At 54.3% G+C, this 20,716-nt stretch overlaps 1 protein-coding gene across 1 annotated transcript in view; it reads left to right on the top strand.

Annotated features, from left to right (window-relative positions):
* LOC119109026 (semaphorin-1A) overlaps positions 1–20,716 on the top strand; it is a 61,476-nt gene that overhangs the window by 20,432 nt on the left and 20,328 nt on the right. The window contains exons 3-7 of the mRNA XM_037232568.1: positions 1,373–1,469; positions 2,580–2,625; positions 7,976–8,038; positions 8,529–8,636; positions 12,970–13,063. Coding sequence (XP_037088463.1) covers positions 1,373–1,469; positions 2,580–2,625; positions 7,976–8,038; positions 8,529–8,636; positions 12,970–13,063 — 408 coding nt within the window. The remainder of the gene's footprint in view (positions 1–1,372; positions 1,470–2,579; positions 2,626–7,975; positions 8,039–8,528; positions 8,637–12,969; positions 13,064–20,716) is intronic.

Raw genomic sequence — 20,716 nt, 5'->3', positions numbered from 1 at the left:
CTCGCGGATTGTGTCCTGATTGGGTCGGGGCTGGGCCGCCGGGAGGAGGGGAGCATAGGGAAGCGGGGAGCGGTCGGGGCTGGGTCGACAGGGAGCAAGGGAATGTGGGGAAGCGGCCAGCGATCAGGGTTGTGCTGATGGGGAGGAAGGGAGCGTGGGGAAGCGGCGATCGGTCAGCTGGGGGCTGGGGTGGGGAAGCGTAGCCACGCTCTTTCGCCGCCTATCCCTCACCCCAGCCGGCTGAGATGGGAAGACAGGATCAGTCTCTCCACTTCCCGTCAATTTCGCCGCATGCAAGAGGAGGCACAGTCAGCATCCCCCAATTCGTCGCCTTACAGGATCAGAATGTGCACAGTCACCCCCGCCCCCCCCCCCCCTCCAAATCAACGCCTGAGAGTGAGGAGAGGCCCTGTCATCCATCCTCCAAGCCAACCCACTTACTTAGAGCCTTAGAGAGGGAGGAGAGACGGGGTCAACCGTCCTCCAAGCCACCGTCTGTGGTTGGGGATGCGCAGTACTCTCATCTTTCTGCTATGCACAGGAGACGAAAGGCACAAACTCGATCCTTTTTTCTGATGCTTGGCAGAGAATTTTACTGTCACCACTCATTACTCCTTCCTCTTATGCCGCCAGAGAGGAAAGGGACCTCTGTATATATCCTCGTCCCCAACAGCATGGAGAATGACTGACGCACCTTCCCTTACACTCCCCCCTGTCAGTCACTAACGGGAAAGACACCTCTTCCCCTCCTCCTTCCCACCCCACCGCCTTTGCGAGGAGGCACACCGCGCTCAACCGGCCGAAGATGACGACGGACGGGAGGCCGATACCATGGCAACCCCGGCGTCGAACTGCACTGGCGGCGCCCGGCTCTAACCGGCATCCATCAGCCGGTCTGACCCGGGTGGCTCAATTGCTACCCTTCTGGTCGGCCGGGCCTGATCCGGGTGGCGCCCGGGGCGCGATGCGTCTCGCGTTATTGCCGCTCCGGCGGCATTATGCGCCCAGCCAGCATGCTAATGGGTGGCATCGCTCGCCATCATTTAGCCGAATGGCGAAGAGCGGCGTTTTTAAGCCGGTCGTATGTGGCGTTACGGCATCACAGTGGCTAATTCTTGCGACGTAACGACCGGCGACGTGTAATGGGAGTAGCGGATCTCCATGACGACTGAGCCAGTCTCACGTGATGAAGTGGTGCGACCGCCTACGGCTGTCCCGCTCGTGGTCTCCTGTTTCAGACGCGTGGTCTCCTGTTACGGATGCGTGGTCTCCTGTTACGGATACGGACGTGCCGACGGGAGCTGGGACCGGTGTCCCGTGATGGCGCTGTGTGGCTCTTTCCGGGTGTTAGTCTGCTGTCCGCTTGTTACAGATGCGGACGACACGGCATCGTTTCAAAGCAACCACAGCGACGGCGACTTCTTCCGCATCCTGCTGAGGGAGGAGAGCTTCATCATCGTGGGAGCAAGGTAACGATCCTGCCTGGCTGATGCCAACTTATGTTGCGTAAGCACGGCGCCGAGATGCTTGTAAAGCTCCCTCTTACCGGGCTATATATGCTTGGCATGCCTTTGAGCACATGCTGCCCGGATTCCCACCGGACTCCCAACGGACTCCCACCGGACTCCCACATGTCCCCCTCAGGCGCTCAGGGACGTCCCGCGCCGCTTGTAATTGCGCCGCACGTACAAAGCCCTTTACAATTAGTACCACGACATCATTTATTCAGGAATCGCTCCTGTAATACATCACAATTAATTGGAGGATTAAAGTGAATTAGGCGGGGCTCGGGGTGTCGCTGCCATGTCATTGCACTATTCCCGGCGCCGCGATAGATGGTCTCCTCGAGGATGTATTTACCAGGCGTCTCGATTTCAGTAAAATTATTCATGTTATATATTAATAATTCATGTTTTGGTCTCCCTGGCTTGGAAAAGGATGCGTATGCAGATCATCTGATGCTGCGATTTGCTTATGCACTGACTCATGATGAGCAACGGGTAGTCCCCAAATATGGCTCTATCAATAATTTGAAACGTGATAACGGAACTTAATGACAGAAACATAGCGTGTTTGACGCGCTCACAGTACAAATATCGATAGATAGTCCCCAAATACCACTCAAGTCAATACCATGAAACAACAATGAAGATGAATGCAAAGAGCACAGCACGGAAGATGCGTGCATAGTATAAGCACATTCTATTTCTAAACAGCAGATGAAACCAATTTCACAAGGATTCCAACAGACCATCGGCTTCAGGCAGGTTTCCACATGATATCAAAAACGCCGTGAGTGGCATGGTAATGGCCAAAGGGCATATAGCAAGTGAAGTGTGTGGAGTCCCAGGGTCACTTGAACCATGCGTGATGGTGCGTTTCATCTTTTTCTGTTCAAGATACGCCAGAAAATACTTTGGCATTCGAATAGGTGTGTTGGAATAAACACGTGTGATGTCGATCATTATAAATATTCGCGACGCTTCGCGCACTTCTGAAGGGTGCTCCTTAGCCTGACGCCGCTAGTGTTGACTCGAAGGTGTGCGTTTCGCACGTGACTCATGCTGGTGTGCTCACAGGGAAGCGGTGTACAACCTGAGCCTGACTGACCTGAGTCTAGTGCGGGTGAGTAGCTACTCTGGGTGGCGCCAGTAGCTCACGGAGCGTGCAGAGTCACCGTTTGCGAGGGCGCAGTTTACGAGGGATGTGAGACAGCGACTTTTCCATTTGGCTGTCTGGGAATGGTTTTGTGATTCATACGGAGCCTTCCGATGCCTTCGTATCGCCAGGCTTGAACGCTCTTGACCACAGAAGTCAGGGCCACTGTTTGTCAGCGGTCATCACTTTCACTGCACTGCATGACCCAACACCGTCGTCGACGGCAGACCGAGGACGCCGCGATCATGCTCGTGCATCCCGAACCGGCGCAGGCGTGCGTGGCGAACCCGAAAACACTCGACCACAGAGACGCTATCACTGCGTGGCTGTGACGTAGTCACTGTCCGCTGTTACCGTTACTGCGCTGCGACCCGGGCCGACCACGAGTGCCATCGTACACGGACGTTCATCGACGGTGGACAGCAAGAACATCGGGTGCCTGTGACATTGCCTCCTATCGGTTAAATGAAGACATCCTCCACACGCCCCTTTCCACACCTCCGCCCTCTCGCATTAACACGTGCCCGGGCGACCGGTTGGATATCCTTCGCTCGGGTGGGGGTCAATTTGACCCCTGAGATCCCGGAAACTAAGAGAGCTGGAAACACTGAATTCGCAGGGTGCATTGACCTGTACGTTAACTCATTTAGGCTAAAGTCTGAGGTTTCTAGATTGCGACCTTCGGGTCAGATAAGGTCAAATAAGGTCAAATAAGGTCTAACTCCAGGTTGGTCTTCAAAGGGCCCCTGAAACCTATATAACTGTTCTAAGCAACAACTCAAATGCTCATTTAAGGTCAGAGACCTTGTTTGACCTTTTGAATGTCATGGTGGCCAAAATCATACAAGACTGCTTTGAGTTTTGCTTTTGAATATGCGACAAAAATTATGCTAGATAGTATGTTCCTAAAGCCAAGACGTTAACCCGGGTCACTTTAGGTCAGTGACCTATTCTGAACTTTAACAAGCCCATGGAAGGTGTATAACGCGGTTGCTGTTACGAATGAATTCGAAATGAGCGCTAATGAGAGCACAGTTGAGAAACTACCCCATACAGCAAGCCCTAGAGTAATAAAACAGGTTGGTTTTGATCTTGGTCTGACCTTTATATCTGCACCGAGGTCAATGTCATTTGTTCATTCAACTGTTGTGTTCCCCAAGAAAGCATCTCAGAGATGTGTGGCTTCGTCTAACACTCCGTTGTTGGATCAGATTGAACGATTGCCTCGAAATTGCCTTCGCTGAAACCATGGTCTGACTTTGACCTGTCATAGGTCAGCGACCTTACAAGAAACATCTAATTTTTATGCCAGGCCATCTGCCATTCAATTGCGTGCAGTCATACCAAATTGGGCGCGGCTGTCCCGCACCGTTCGGAAACCATTCCGAAAAACTTCGGCGAGGTCAATTTGACCCCCACCCGAGCGCGTGTTAAATGATGGTGTCCACGGTACACATTTGCCCTGAGGCGCCGCTCTGCGCCGGCCCGCCTCCGGCGCCCGGGGAGCGGGCTGCCCGCTCGCGCAGTAACCGGCACGACGTGCGACGCCATGGGGCGAACCGCGTTCGTTTGTGAGCATGACAACCGAAAGAAGGCAGCTACCCACGAACGTTATCCATTGGTAAATGAGCCTAGGAAAGGCTTGGTTGGGATAATGTTTAACATATGGTGCAACCAATTTAAGAAAAAATGTCTTGAACTGATGGAATCGCAGGACACGTGGTTGGATGTAGATGAGCAATTGTGCGCAAATGTGAAGCACAATTACAACATCGCACCAGTTCATCCTAACACTAGTCCGACAACAAGACCATCGCTCTCGCAGTTGATCTGTTCTTGTTTTTGTCATTTCCGGGCTTCGGAAATGCAATAGTTCACTCTGATATGCTCGTTTTTACAGGTTTTACAAATCCAAATAACCAGCTTTGTTAACAACGTATCCTGCCATCCGAGCCATCGTTATCAACCAATTATTGTACAAAATTAATCAATCGAGCTGCAGCTGTAATTTGGCATCGAAGGGCCCTTGAAAGAAAGGCATACATATAATATTCATCGTGGTGATTACTTGATATTTCCGTGCATTCTACATTGTCCAAATCTGCATTCGCTGTCTTGATTTTTCCATGCTTTTACCGCAGTTCACTGGTAAAACTTTACCGACAATCTAATTAAACCATCGTGCCCGGCTTCCAAGCTTATCGCCGTGGACTGCAGCCACGCTTCGCTCTGGCTGATGATTCATGACCTACTTAGCCGCCGCTCTCCCGCTAGTGTATCTGTTGCCTGGTGATGCCGCTGCGGAGATAGCTGGTCAGAGATATCAGCCGCTTTATGGAACACAGAACATTGGTTGGCGTGTTATCGATGCTGGTTAGCAATGATTTCAACTATCTTGATGGACATTTTCGTTTGTAGATATTAGCGCCGCCCTTCGTCTCCTCCCACCCATTACGTGTGTGTGTGTGTGTGTGTGTGTGTGTGTGTGTGTGTGTGTGTGTGTGTGTGTGTGTGTGTGTGTGTGTGTGTGTGTGTGTGTGTGTGCGTGCGTGCGTGCGTGCGTGCGTGCGTGCGTGCGTGCGTGCGTGCGTGCGTGCGTGCGTGCGTGCGCCCGTGCGTGCGTGCGTACGTGCGTGCGTGCGTGCGTGAGTGTGTGCGTGCGTGTGCCCGCGCGCGCGCGCGTACGCGCGGAAGCAAGCTCTAGGGATGTGCATGGAGCGAGCAACCTAAGTACGTAATCACACACTTCCAAACAACCCCGTGTCGTTTTTCATAAGCAGGTGGCGCGCTTGTTTCGGGAGGGCACGGGGCCCCCGTGCAGCGGTGAGGCCAGCACCCCCATTACGCATTATACACAGAGGTGCCGGGCATGAAGTGCGAACCACTGCAGGGTAGATCAGTGCGACGCTCATCGTTGACCATGAACGACGAGCAAACGAAGCTGTTCCAGCCTTGCGATCGGTGTCAGCATAGCGTCAACGTATCAGCGTTAACGTGTCAGCAGCGCCACAGCCACGACCTTGACTCTCCACATGGTTTGAGGGGCGACGCAGGCTCTTCGGCGTTCACATCTCACTTCGATTCGTCGCTGCTCTAAGAAATAAGTGAAGCAATCCACACATCAACTGGCAACTAATGTATGATCTCTGCTCACTCGGTTTTCAGGCATGTCCAAACACAAACGCTATCGCTTCTTGGGCTGTTCGGGTTCTCGCCGACTTAATGTGCCAACTTCTCGGGGTTATAGGAGGCTCAGAGTCCAGCGCAGGGGTTGCTCGGGAGTCCGGAACGGTCCGCGAATTGGCTGGCAACAGAACGGCCTGTCAGAGACGGCAGGCTCCGTGCGGAGCCGCCGCTCAGATTGGCTGGCGACAGGACGGCCTGTCGTGGAGACGGCAGGGCAGCCGCTCAGACTGGCTGGCGACAGGACGGCCTGTCGCAGAGACGGCAGGGCAGCCGCTCAGATTAGCTGGCGACAGGACGGTCTGTCGCAGAGACGGCAGGGCAGCCGCTCAGATTGGCTGGCGACAGGACGGCCTGCCGCAGAGACGGCAGGGCAGCCGCTCAGATTGACTGGCGGTAGGACGGCCTGTCGCGGAGACGGTAGGGCAGCCGCTCAGATTGGCTGGCGACAGGACGGTCTGTGGCGGAGACGGTAGGGCAGCCGCTCAGATTGGCTGGTGACAGGACGGCCTGTCTCGGAGACGGCAGGCTGCGTGCGGAGCCGCCGCTCAGGGCCTTCGTTCGAAACGCTCCGGTGGTCACGGAAGAAACCCCGATGGAAACATTTGCGCGGCAGTTTGCGGTGATGGTCGCTGGAATGGGTGCTCAAGAGGACGTAGTACGAGTAAGCACGCATTTGTTGGATCTTCAGAAGCGTGGGACATGGGTTCGACATTTGGAAATTACGTGGAGGGTACTGGGATCAAATTGCGTTCAATTACATAATTACTTTACGGACGACTCTTATAGTTAAAGATGGCCTAATGAAGAACATTCGTCGGCCGCGTGACTTCGTGGTTAACGTTATCGGCCATGGAGACCCACAGATGCAGTTTACCAGGCTAAAGGCTTCTTTTGAAAAGATCTTGGCGAATGCAATGTTAGGGGCAGGGGACTAGTGCTGCATTCTGGATAAGATCTGATGGAACTGCTGCGTTGTGCATAGAAGGCACGTTACGGCTAAGCGATGCCTCGATGGAGCGTTTAGTAGCCGTATACTCATATTGATGGAAAACATATGCCCAAAGAGATAGTGATGTATTCCATGCATGCCACGTTATCAGTACATCTGCATAATTATGAGGTCAGCATACGGGTTGGCCACGGGAACACCGGCTCAAAGTGAGCACCGGTGTCCCCCTCCCCGGCAGTCCATCGCTACACTGGTGAAGCAACATTCACAACATTAAATCACTGAGCTATTGACATGTTTTGCTTTGCATAATCTTGTTAACGCAAGGTCACTGACACACAAGCATAACAACGATGCTTAGCGATACTCTTCATCACAAAATTTGTCTTCGCTGATCATAAACTGCTACCAGCTACACTTCAAAGTCGGTGCACGCTGCCATGTCTACGCACCGTCCACTTCCACACAGCACTCCCGTGTCCGTCCAAACACCGTCACATCCGTCGGCGCGGGCGACGCCGGCCGCCGACAGCTGGGCCAGGCGGCCGGCCGACGGGACGCGGCTCAGCGTGACGCCCCAGAGGCCGGCCTCTTTGTGCTCTGGCCGGCTGCGCCAGGACGCCGCTCCAGCGGCGCCGGCCGCGCTTCCTTATGGCCGTGGCCGGATCGGTACCGCGCCGGCCGTGCTGAGTCGGCTCGCTCGCCAGCGCCAGCGTCTCCACGGGGCACGCCGGCACCGGTGGGGGGGGGGGGGGGGGGCGCAGCGGACGCGGCTTGAGCCTCTGCGTATCGCTACATACACCAGCATTGGTTGGTTTTAGTGGGGGCGCGCCGCATGCTCAGTTCATGCCATGGCTACATTTGCATCGCCGCGCCCAGTGGAGAGCAGACTGGTGAAAGTTGCCTGCGGTGGGAGTAAACTCCAACTGGTCTCTCCCCACTTCTACATTCTATCCCTCATCATCTCCCCGATCACCTAACGAAACACGGACTTCCATTTCGCTTCTTTGCCGATGCCACTTAATGGAAACCTGGTGACCTGACCTCGTCCACGGACAGTCGACGGTCGCCGCCCGACTGACGCCGCCGTGCCACTGAATGGGAGGTAGCCTGGTGACCCGACGTCGTCCACGGACAGTCGACGGTCGCAGCCCGACTGACGACGCCGTGCCACTGTTGCAGAAGCTGAGCTGGGCGTCTAACGCATCCACCGTGGAGCTATGCCGCCTCAAGGGAAAGCCGCCGGTAAGGGATCACTCGATACCGCGGCCACCACGGACATCCTCCTGGCGGGGGTGCTCCGTAATGCCACACACGCGCTGCTGCGACAGCCGGCCAATCCTGTTAGGGCAGACGTTACGCGGAATACGGCTGTTCTATGCACCCGGACTTGACAGCCGTGGTCCGTGTGATGAAACAAACGAGACTTTCGCAGCGGCAAACTTTGCCTACGGACCAAATGGTCATTGTCTGTGAGGCATGTCAACAAAAGACACCCGCAGCTATGAACATGCCCTCAGCCTTGGGCATGAACCAACTCTGGCTCGGAATTGTCAGCGAGTAACACAAAACTGAGGACACAACTGTTTTTCTGTCCCAGGCCGTCATCCTGCACACATCTGCGTTGTACAAATATATTGACATCCCTCGTTTTGTTCAGCGTTGGCTTCATCACGGTTTCATTTGACGGCTTTCACCGCAGCATCTCTCACGGCTCCCTCATCATCGTCTGCAGGTGCAGTGCCAGAACTACATCCGCATCCTCGCGAAGACTGAAGACGGTGGCCTGCTGGTGTGCGGTACGAACGCCTTCAGCCCGAAGTGTCGGCACTACAGGATCGCGGTGAGATCTGCGCACGTGTCAGCTGTGCACCGGGCGCGTACGCCTGACAACATGTAAATATTTTGCAACGTTGTATGACTGCACTCGTCCGGTTCGCTCCTAGTCCGGACACACCCGTCTGGTCACGCCTCAGCCTGATCACGCCTCAATCTAGTCACGATTCAGTCTGATGACGCCTCAGTCTGGTCACGCCTCAGTCTGATCACGCCTCGGTCTGGTCATGCCTCAGTCTAGATAATTCAGCCCGCGCTTGTCTCAATCCTGCCGAACCAGCGTGGTCACGCCTCAGTCTGATCACGCCTCAGTCTGGTCACGCCTCAGTCTGATCACGCCTCAGTCTGGTCACGCCTCAGTCTGATCACGCCTCAGTCTGGTCACGCCTCAGTCTGATCACACCTCAGTCTGGTCACGTTTCAGTATGGATAATTCCGCCTGCGGTTGTTTCAATCCTGCCGAACCAGCGTGGCCACGTGGCAGTCTGTCCGCGTCCCCGGCTCTGTCCTGTCCGCCGACTGTTTACAAACAGCACGGCGCCGGGCTCGGCGGAAGGGCGTCTCCCGGACCGGCTGCCGCGGCTGGAGGTAACTCGCGGTGCCCCAGAATAGTACCGGGCGGGACGCGGAGACCAGGGGCGGCTCCTCAGACGGCTCGGGTAACTTGGTGCTGGCGGTTGCCGGGGGGGGGGGGGGGGGGGAGGGGAGGGGGCACCGATGCAAGGGATTCGTGTGCTCGGGGTGTGAGTTCGAGAGAAATGTTTATGGGTTTGAGGAAATGGTTGCACCATGGGAGGCCAGTGCGATTCTGTTGAATGCTGCTGTCGTTTAAGAGGTGGCGCGAATCTATAATACGATAGGAATGCGGCACTCACTTGCGCTCCGTGTTCTAGTGACTTATTTGCTTTTGATCTCAGCACCACTTGCTGTCGAGTTTGGTGATGCATCGTAGCCGCTCGTGCAGAAATAATATTTGCATTCCTGGTCCAACTTGGTCTCTTCACTATTGAACCAGGCACCATATACATTTCGACCCTCTCTGTTGATCAACGATCAAAGACTGATTGGCATCGCAAAGCAACACTGAAGTTTGCAAACTCGTTTAAGAAATTGCGTCTTCGAAGGATCACCATAACTGCCGAGTATTTCCAGAGGGAGGAAATAAATGTATTACGGAAGGCAGAAAATACATTTACTGGGATGCTCGAAACGAACGTAGATATGCGCAAACCAGACCTTGGTAATTTTGGCTTTTTTGTTAAGGGGGTCATTAGGTAATTTCACTCAGCGCTGAAAATTTACTTGATCATTTACCCACGTTTATTGATATCACCATGACTTAACTATAAGCTGGCGTCGCAAAAGATTCGATAAAGATTGGGAGACTGTTCCACTTAGAACCTGGAAGTTGAAGCCGAATGTTTCAACTTCTCTGGAACAGTTCGAGCCCTACCATTCAGCAGAACAATAACCGGCTGATAGTAGAGCTGATGGGTCCTCTAATATGTGGAATCGGAAGGCTTAAGCACGCATCATTCATGCAAATTATGGTCGTATAATCCAGGCTAATGCTCAGACAATGGTCAGTATTTTCCTGATGCTCCGAAAATCTAACTGGATGCATGGAAAATATCGCCTTTGTCCTCTCAAACGCCGGACTTCGGCTGTCTGCGGGCTCCACACGCCTGATCGCCTTAGAGTTCGTCTGGAATATGTCCACGTTCCCACCACTCCAAACCCTGCTGTATAAACACTGGCATCACTCGGAATCCTCTGAGGCATTAAATGCTAGGATTAAATGTCGAAAAAAGCACTTTGCATAACGTGGAACATTTAGTCGTGCGACCATTGATGGCCGCCTTTGTTTTAACGATGAGCAGGTAGAGTGGGACCCTGTCATCGTAATAATTACTTATTTTTTGTGCATCAGCTGTTCACGTCCATACGATCGCCTTTGTTGTGGTGCGTTTGCGCGCGAGACGGTTCGTGGTGTGCTGTGTAGTCTAATTTTTCGGCGCCGAGGTCAGCTGTGCCGGCTGGGTCAGCTGCACCCCGCGCTTGCGGAGATCAGCTTGTTTCCGGCGCCTCCCAAAGTCAGGTGCATCTCACGCCTCCGAGGTCAGCTCTGTGCCCTGCAGGCGGGTCAGCCGAGTTCAGCCAGCGGGGCAGACCGGTGACCGGTGCGGCTGATCATCGTACACGACAAGCAAGTGGCGCTGAATACCTGCTTCAAACAAACAAACACAAACAAATGCGCACACGAGGGGCGGAGGTTAGGGCAGTCTCGGAGCTTTATTGTCGGGCTGAGTATTTTGGGATACAGCGGCAGGGCGGGAGATATGGTTTGTTGGTGTCCGACGAGAGGCCGGACACGCAGAACCGTGTAGCGTTGTGGCAGAACCATGCGCGAGCTAAATGGCCCTTGCTATGAGAGAGTTAAGGTAAGGTGGGTAGGGGTTGGTACGAGGCGAAGGGTGCGCGAGCTAACAAGCGCGGGTAGGCGGTTGAATACCCTTCGCTCGGGTGAGAGGGTCGATTTGACCCCCTGAAATCTCAGAAAGTAAGAGAGCTAGTGACACAAAACTTACAAGATGTATTTGCCTACACGTGAATTCTTTTGGGTCAAAATTTGAGACTCCTAGGTCATGACCTTTGGGTCATATTGGGTCAAACAAGGTAAAACTCCAGATTGGTCTCCAAATCGTCCCCAGATCCCAGAATCCATTTGATCCCAGAATCCAATTGACCCCCATAGCGCATGTTTATGAGCTCTATACTGCAGGTAAGCTCGTGAGGCCGAGGTAACAGCCACCTGTGTGCCGAATACCGTACCGAGCAGTGCCTGGTATGTTGAAAACTGGCCACCTGGTTTTTGTTCAAGATTTCCCGACCCCTGCAACCAATTTCGGTCGGATGTGGTACCAAGCGCTACACATACGCCATGCTGTTCCAGTCCAGCCACACGTTTGTCTCGTTTGGTGAAGATTCCGAGACAAGCACAAGTGGTGTACTCTCACCACTTGCAGCAAGAATATCCCTGATCCGTATTATCGCTAATCCAAAACAAACATCGCCCATGCAGTACACTCCACACATGGCCCCAGCCATATCAGCAAGTCATAAATAGTGACAAATGGCTGCTACATCGAGCGGCTGCTCCACTGCGCCGTCGGCTGCGTGTGGTCGGCCTCCACCCAGCCCTGCTCGTCGTCCGCGTTGGCGGTGGCGGCTTTGGGGCGCCTCCCCTTTGGCCGGTCAGCGCTCTTCAGTCGCGTGCCGCCGACGTATCCAGCCGGGCGATGCCCGCGTTTGCGTGTGGTCGTCTCATCCGACCCGGCGGTCTGATATACCCATTCATTAGCGGCTCTAGCGCCAGCGCAAACAGCCCGTTACCGGCCGGTCGGAGGTGGTATCGTTGTCAACAAACTGCATAGCCGCTGCCCGTGTAGTGCCGCATGGGGCGGGGGCGGGGGGAGGGGGAGCGACGCTCGGCGTCCGGCTTCCTGCTGTGATGTTCGAGCTCCCAGCTTGTAACTTCAGCTCCCAGCCAGTTTTGAGCACTTCGTTTCCGATTTTTCAAACATTTTGGACGCGAATATCTAAACAACCTGCCCACCGTTCCACACGCAAACAAAAAGGCCTTTGGTTCAAGTTAACCCATGGTTGCGACATAGAATCGAATGACACCGGTTGGACGTTTGTTGGGCCTTTCTTTCAACTGTTCAGAGGTCTGAAGTTCAGTTGGAGTACATTGCGTCTGACACGTTCTGGTTTGAGTGGATATCGATTGATTGAAACCCTTTGGCTTATTAATCTACAGTACTTTCGGGCAATGGTGGAACCTGGGGTAAGGACATTGCCTTGGCCTACGCAGACAGGTGACGGAGTTTGACAGCTCAGAGGCATTGTGTTTCAGTCTCAGAATGTCAGAACAACCAGTCAGGCTGTGCCAGCTTACGGTGCGTGGCGGCAGCACCCGGCGCTTTACCCACGCGAAGAAGACCATTCTGCTGACTTGCATTGTTTATGGGTCATACGGAGATATCCTTACAAAAGATGTATGCATGTAATGATCCAGTCCTAAAAAAAGTCCCGTAGCAATGTGCGGAACATGACTGGCATCTGGAGACCCAAAAATAACCACGGCATCTGTCGAAGTGGTCATAATATTCTGTCCTCACCATTAAATCACCTGCATTTATAAGTCCTGACCTAAAATCGCGCGCCATTCTTCCACGGAACGTGAACATTGCCTTGAACCAGACTCTGGCGCCCCGCAAGAGCTTCCCACGGTCACTTCCCCGCCACCTCTTGACCTCTGACCTGACCTTGACCGACAGGAGGGCGACTACGAGCGGCCGTCGCGGCTGGAGAAGCGGGGGGTGGGCCTCTGCCCCCACTCGCCGGTACACAACAGCACCAGCACCTACGTCGGTACGTACCCCTGCTAGGGGACCGCTCGGCGGCCGTCGGCCCCGGCCGCGTCAGGGCCAGACGGCCGGTAACGAGCGGCCCGTCGTAAGAACAAGCGTGCCACTTTGTCACATGACAGCACGCCGCGGTGGAAGCCATTTGTTCCGTGCGTGCCCCCATCATGGAAGTCTGTTGGTTTAGACAAATGGAGTGCGGAGTGGACAGTTACCTCTGCCTGCGTTTGAACTGTGGACATTAATCATCCACTTTGATTTTGTTATATTGCATTCGGGTCAAGTTAGACTTGTTTCCGCTGTTTAAGCTGATCGGGCTTGGCAATCAGCGGCCAAACTTACTTCCGAAGATAGATTGTGACTTGGTTTGATCTGTCAACATCTTACAATTTCAAAGCAGTTAGGGAGTGCTGAGAGCTAAAACCCTTACAACAGTGCAGAAATCTACGATCCTGGGTCGGATGCCGTTGAGTTTGATGCTTTTGAGCCAGAATTTGTACGCCTTCCCCGTACTACACCCAAACTCCTTCCGATCTCCATCACTCGCGACGGCCTGACCTTTTCTCATCAAAGCCACGGAACCGCGGCCACAAGACAGGCTGGCAGGATCGCTTCACGTTTTCCGGCCGGACCATTCCGTCGGCCCTTCTCGCCGGGTCAGCAGTCCGCGAGCTCTGCCGCACTCGGCTGGCGACTGCCGTTACCCCGCCGGCGGCGTCCCACCCCGGTCCTGCGCCGCCGCCGCTCAGAGGCCCCGTCGCCGACGCCGACGCCCGCGCGCCCGCGTCGGGGTCGATGGTCGGGGGAGGGTGTCGGCCTGACAGATCCGTCCCGTTCCGTACTCGATGGGTGCCGCGCATTAGCATCCATTCACGCCGCGCCGCCGGCGACCCGCGGCTCCACGGTGAGCTGGCGAGTGGAGCGAGGACCCGGCGGTGAGCTGGCGAGTGGAGGGAGAGCCCGGCGGTGAGCTGGCGAGTGGAGCGAGGGCCCGGTGATTAGCTGGCGAGTGGAGCGAGGGCCCGGCGGTGAGCTGGCGAGTGGAGCGAGGACCCGGCGGTGAGCTGGCGAGTGGAGGGAGGGTCCGGTGTGAGCTGGCGAGTGGAGGGAGGACCCGGCGGTGAGCTGGCGAGTGGAGGGAGAGCCCGGCGGTGAGCTGGCGAGTGGAGGGAGAGCCCGGCAGTGAGCTGGCGAGCGGGGCGAGGGCCCGGTGATGAGCTGGCGAGTGGAGCGAGGGCCCGGCGATGAGCTGGCGAGTAGAGCGAGGGCCCGGCGATGAGCTGGCGAGTGGAGCGAGGGCCCGGTGGTGAGCTGGCGAGTGGAGCGAGGGCCCGGCGGTGAGCTGGCGAGTGGAGCGAGGACCCGGCGGTGAGCTGGCGAGTGGAGAGAGGGCCGGTGTGAGCTGGCGAGTGAAGGGAGGACCCGGCGGTGAGCTGGCGAGTGGAGCGAGGGCCCGGCGATGAGCTGGCGAGTGGAGCGAGGGCCCGGCGGTGAGCTGGCGAGTGGAGCGAGGACCCGGCGGCAGGCTCCGGCGCTCACGGACGGGCCAATACCTGGCTCGTGAATATCATGGCGAGCGGCCGCAATATCATGTGACATCCAGAGAAGAGATGGAGTCAAGGATAGCGTTTTATCTCGGTGTGTGTTTTTTGCTGCACATGTGTGGTGCTCATTTCCACACGGTTGTTTAAAGAGTCAGCTTGTGTGTAGTTGCAAGGTGACTGAACACAAACTTTAGCCATCCAATGCTGCAATTCGTAACAATTCAGCAGCGATCCATGAACTAGGCGGTGGGACCTTTCACACTCACGACAGAGATGTTTTGAATGAACGTGGTGTACCTGGCGCCCCGCCGTCAGTCAAAGGCCATGTCGCGTCGATAACGACGATTGACCTTAGCAAGGCCTTTAATAGCGTTGATCACTGCGTTCTCCTGAGCAAGTTGGAATGATGCGCGGTGTCCTCGGAATGGTTCCGGGACTGCCTGAACGGTGGGAAACAGGTGGTTAATGGTGGGTCAGTTATCCCTATACCACGGGGTGGCCCAGGGATTCCTTGTGGGCCCAGTGCTGTTCCTTATGTTCATCAACGACCCATCCAGCTTCTTACCTCACGGCCGCCTTCTATCCTACGCTGATGATACCCAACTCCTTGACTCCGCTGCCCCCGATGTCGTCGGCCTGTCCAACCTGAAAGCCCGTGTCTAAAAGTCCATGTAATGCCTTCGAAACTAGTTTCAGCCAAGCAGCCTTGAAGTGAACCCCAAAAAGACAGACTTCATGCTGATCGGCACCAAGCCCTCCATCACAATGATTGTCAACTTCCACATTGCCATCTTTTGCACAGGTATTCATCCATCATCTTCAGGGGAGGTACTGGATGTGCTTCTCGACCACCACTTTACGTTGGAACCCCACATCTCCTCACTCATTCGGCGTTATAATGCAATCATCGTATCCCTGTTCAAAATGCGACACCACTCCACTCCCAAGGTTCCGAATTTTCTTCTCCAAACTCGCGTCTTCTCCCACATCCTCTACTGCTTGTTCATGTGGGGTGGAGCGGCCGAGCGTCACTTAGACAGGGTGCAAAGGGCGATGCACTTCACAGCCAGGCTAATAAGTGGTGTCCGCCGCAGTAATCACGTTTCACCCGTTCTGGAAGCACTCGGCTGGCGTAGCGTTGCGGATCTTGTACGCCACCGGAACTGACGTCGGGCATTCCTGATTACTTAAATCGCCGTCTCATTAACTGAAACCGCTTTCACCTGTGCGCATAGGTGTATCTGTGTACTGTGTGTATGTTTTCCTTCTACGACTAGGCGCAGAACAATCTCCACATCGATGCGCCTTCAATAAAATAAATGTTAATGTAAATGTAACTGCCGTAATTGTCCTGACCAGCCGTGGGTCTCAGTCGGGTCCTGGGCCCGGGGGGCTTCCGAGGGACCCGCAGCGGGCCTGTATGCCGGCGGCGGTCAGAAGTGGGCGGCAGACCAGTCCCGGTGCTTGATCCCGACCGCCAGCAGTCGGCCCCGCAGGGTATTCAGTCCAGTCCCGGGGACTTGCCGGTGCCGCACGCGCCATCGGTCCGTCTCGGACGACCTCGGACAGAGCGGCCGGCGGTGGGGGGTGAGCCGAGACCGACAGCGGTCCGACGCCACCGGGGCGGGCTTTTTCTGCACGTGGGGGCACACCAGCGGAGCCGGCCTCCTCGGGAAAACGGCCGGCGCCTGGGTAAGCACTGACCGACGTCAGGCTGCGCGCATCTATGGCCTATGCGCGCATTATGGTCGCGTTCCGTTCAGAAGGGCTTCCGGTACCGCACACCCGCTCCTTTGAATGGGTGCCGCTCCGCCCGAACGCTGCTCTGAGCTGGGAGGCCCGAGCCGGAGCGCTTGCTGAGGCGTGCGCGTGTGCGCCTGGCCGACGTCATTGGTATTCCCGCCGCACGTGGCCGATGTGGTTTTCCGCCGTATCGGGCCAGCCAGCCGACGGCAACATACTGCCCGTCCATTAGCCCCCGGCGTAAGGAGGACTTTGATTTCCCCGCGGCCTGCGCGCCGCCTCACAATGCTCACCGCGAGGCTCTCGGGAAAGTTTAGTAAACAACTCTCTCGAGGGGACGTGGAGCGACGCAAACGGCTCGGCGCGCGCCTCGCGTGATGTGTCACTGGTTGGAGCCGGTGAGCGCGCCCCGCCCATGCTGAGATTGGAGCTGGCGAGGGGGCCGAGTTGTGAAGGGCGTGGTGGCCGTCTGCGGAGCCGGTGGTGCCGTGGAAAATGTTCAGCATGATACCACCCCCACGGCGCAGATGGTAGATCGTCTGACACTCAGGGGCGCGGGGACTATGCTCAAGTTTGGGGGGCCAACTCCAAAATGTCAAGATGGGCCCTCTAAGATTAAACAGTGGGGCCCCCAGAAACCCGAACCGGCCCTTAACAGATTTCCGGGGCGTAAAATTTAAATCGACCCGTGACAAAATTCAGGGCGTGGCCAGTCAAAAAAATGGCCAAAGACGACAGGCTCCCCACTCACCTTAGACGGCACTCTCACTTGAAAAAGAAAACGCCTCGAGATATCCTGGTTGTGCCCCTGGTTACAAGACGTCACGCAATGCCTTTTTATCTCTCATCTACCGTTCAATGGTCAAAGATGACTCACTGTACACAGCGGCAATTTCATAATTTTGGTATGACATCTAACCTTAGAAATATTGGCATTCTTAATACAAAATATAAAAACTTCAATACATGTCTTGTCACTTATTGTTCCGCGCGACATATGCTGAAATTTTTATTTTTAGCGGTGAATATTAACACATTGTCCATGACAATCTACTGCAGAATTATTCGGTGACTTTTTACATCCGTGCACCGAAAATAAATGACGGAAGCTAAGAAAAAGGATTTGAACAATTGATTTTCACGAATATCAACATCATTTTTTTAAAAGATGATGACACCTAACGCAAAATAAACTTGGCTACACTGTCACAACAAGACGTTTTCTCGTGCTGCGTTAGCAACTGGTTCGAGTAATATGGACTTAGGCGTCACAAAATGTTGGAAGAACAGCTGGCGTACATTAAAGAAGCACCTGGTGTTGAACAGTTTTGCAGCGGAAACGATTTGAGGAAGTTAGCATGTAGAGTAGTCCGGTCACACGGATACAGGAGGGCAGTCCTGCCTGCCAATTGGTGGAGGGATTACGAGCGTTCCAAAATAGGGCATGAGCGAGCTGAACTACGAAATTAGTTTCATGTTGATGAAAGCATGATGGTTTCAACGAGGCATGCTGCCGACCTGCCATGAGAAGGCCCGCTTGTCGTCTCTGGCGGCTGGCCGGCTCAGGAACGCACCGTCGACTGCCTCTTGCGGCTGGCCGGCTAAGAAACGCACCGTCGACTGGCTCTCACGGCTGGCCGGCTCAGGAACGCACCGTCGACTGCCTCTCGCGGCTGGCCGACTCAGGAACGCACCGTCGACTGCCTCTCGCGGCTGGCCGGCTCAGGAACGCACCGTCGACTGCCTCTCGCGGCTGGCCGGCTCAAGAACGCACCGTCGACTGCCTCTCGCGGCTGACCGGCTCAAGAACGCACCGTCGACTGCCTCTCGCAGCTGACCAGCTCAGGAACGCACCGTCGACTGCTTCTCGCGGCTGACCAGCTCAGGAACGCACCGGTGACTGCCTCTCGCGGCTGGCCGGCTGAAACGATCCACCTAGGATGAAGTGGCGCTGTAAAAAGATGAAAGACATTGAACGACCGAAGACAGAAGATGGCGGACTGGCAACCTAAAATGCACCGATCGTTACATGGCTCGCAGTATTCCAAGGCCATTTACCACGCCCAGGGCCACGCCAATCCGTACCTGAGGTCCGCAGCTCAAGCGGTTCATCAAGATCAGCATTGTGGCATGGTTGCTGAGATGCTCCGGAGAGGGTGTCACAAGCAGGCCGCCCACTTTCCCTACTGGCCTCAGCAGGGGCGGCCGAGGAGAAGGAGGGATCTACTAGGCAAAGGACTGTCCAAATGCAACTTATCTAGCAAGTCACTGCTTACTCCCCATCGCGGGAAGCTCACGTTACAGCACAATCGCGAGATAAACAATCGGAACTCGCAGCTCAATAACATAAACATCGCATCCACCTATGCTAACGTGGCGTATATCTAATCAATCGGTGTAGCTACGAAACTATCGCCGACGGCAAACCGCTCAAGACGCCGTTAGTCGCTGATCCAACAACTTTCAAACCCACTTACTGGCATAAAACAACTTTTGTGCAGAAGATGATTCAGGGCCCGCCGAAACTTTTCTCTCAGCATCGACTACATTGAACCGAAACCAAGGACATCCTTTATCCACGCGTGACGTTAGAAAAAGCACAGGAAAACTCGCCTGTGGGTGGAGACCATCGTGACGGGGTGGAGCTATGCTCTGATGTCGACGGCAACCTTCACCCCGTCTGTCTCTTGGCCCGACGCTTACGTCTTTGGCCAGTCAGTTCCAATCTTGCAGAGGCTGAGGAAACTCAGTTAAGGTAGCTCTCAAGGTGACTTACGTTGCTCGTGTGGGCCGAAGGGCTGTAGGAATGCCTTCAAGTTGCGACTACTGACGGTTTGTTGCATTGAGAAAAATTGCTAATAACACATCCGCCTGGCCCGGCAAACACCAGTTTCTGACAGGAGATATTGGTTTTGGTAACAGTTTAAACAGTTTCCTTGTAACTAGGTAGTGTGTAAATGACTAGGGATAAAATTGCTGGTGTTATTTAAACTTACGATTGTAATTTGTTTTCCGTGAGAGAAGCAGCGTCTTTTGTGGTGCAACACAATTGCAAACGTCTAGTTGATGCCAGCCATCTGGACTCACCATGGCGTGGAATAGAAGATCTCCAGATCCCAGTTTTACCGAGTTTGGTGCGACAAAAGACAATTGTTCAGTGACCAATGTTTTCTGTGTGTCACCATCAGTCCACTATAACAATCAGCTCATTCAAATCTCATTGGCATGAGGAAATTAGATGCGCGTTTCGCTCTTAATAACACTTCGTTGCTAACATTCATAAAATGGTTCAGTTAAGTGCATAGTGAGGAAGTTGCTCGAAATCTCGAGAAAAATGCTCGCAATCGGCAGGTTTCCGGTTCGATTCCTGACCGTTGACTCCGTGCGTGAACTGGGCTCTAGTTCCGCCGCGGGGCAGAACTTCGTGCCTTCATACAATATTGCAGCGTCAAATCAGGTCGCAATCGATGGAGAAGGGTACCTGTTTCCACCTGTAATGGCAGGATGGACAATGTTTGCAACGCCCCGTTGCGATGCATTGATTAAGCCCACTGACTGGACCGCTTTGTTAGTGACACCATCTAGTGTGGACATGCGTGATCCAAAATGCTTCTGATCATTGCCTTATGAATGCTATAATGGCAGTTTTACTTGTGCCATATCCTCGGTCTTCCAGGAATTTTATGCTTGATATTCGCTTTTTGACCCTTGCTTTGGTGTATTCGACATGTTTGTTCAGATTTGGTCTGGAATCCATTATGACTCCAAGAAAGTTCACCTGTTCAGATAGAGTCACGGGAAGGTTATAAATCTTAAGCTCTGGATTCATTGGTTCACGCTCTTTCATAAGCCGTCTAAAAGCATGGTGTTACACTTTGAAACACTTTGGAGACGAGAATGTACACCACTATTTGTCGGCCCAGGCATAAACAAGACCCAAATCCGTCTGTATTTTCCCAATTAATGGTATCATTCTTGTTCGTACCATACTTGATCACACATCGAACAGTCGTCAGCACACAGTGGATCGGGTATATTTCTGGGGGCATCATTGAAAATGTCGTTTATCATCGTATGAAACAAAATAGGCGGTATCAACACACTGTGCACAGGTTTATTGTCCGGTTCGAACGTGTTTGAGAGCACGCCGAATTTTACCTGGTAGGTTCTACCATCTAGGTGCGAACTGAGGTACTGCATTAGGTGTCCCTTGAAACCAAGTTGGTGCGTCTTCGTGAGGAGGGCTGCCTTTAATGTCAGGTTACATGCGCTCTTCAAATCAACAAAAACCGATGACGTGTGTTTATGGCAGGAAAACCTCTTCCAATCTTAGGGTCCAATCAACTTGATAAGGTGATCGGAGGTACATCTTC

The sequence above is a fragment of the Pollicipes pollicipes genome, unplaced genomic scaffold (assembly GCF_011947565.3).
Source record: "Pollicipes pollicipes isolate AB1234 unplaced genomic scaffold, Ppol_2.1 Scaffold_7223;HRSCAF=8565_pilon_pilon_pilon, whole genome shotgun sequence".
Taxonomy (NCBI): Eukaryota; Metazoa; Arthropoda; class Thecostraca; order Pollicipedomorpha; family Pollicipedidae; genus Pollicipes; species Pollicipes pollicipes.
This window is presented reverse-complemented; position numbering and strand designations above follow the sequence as displayed.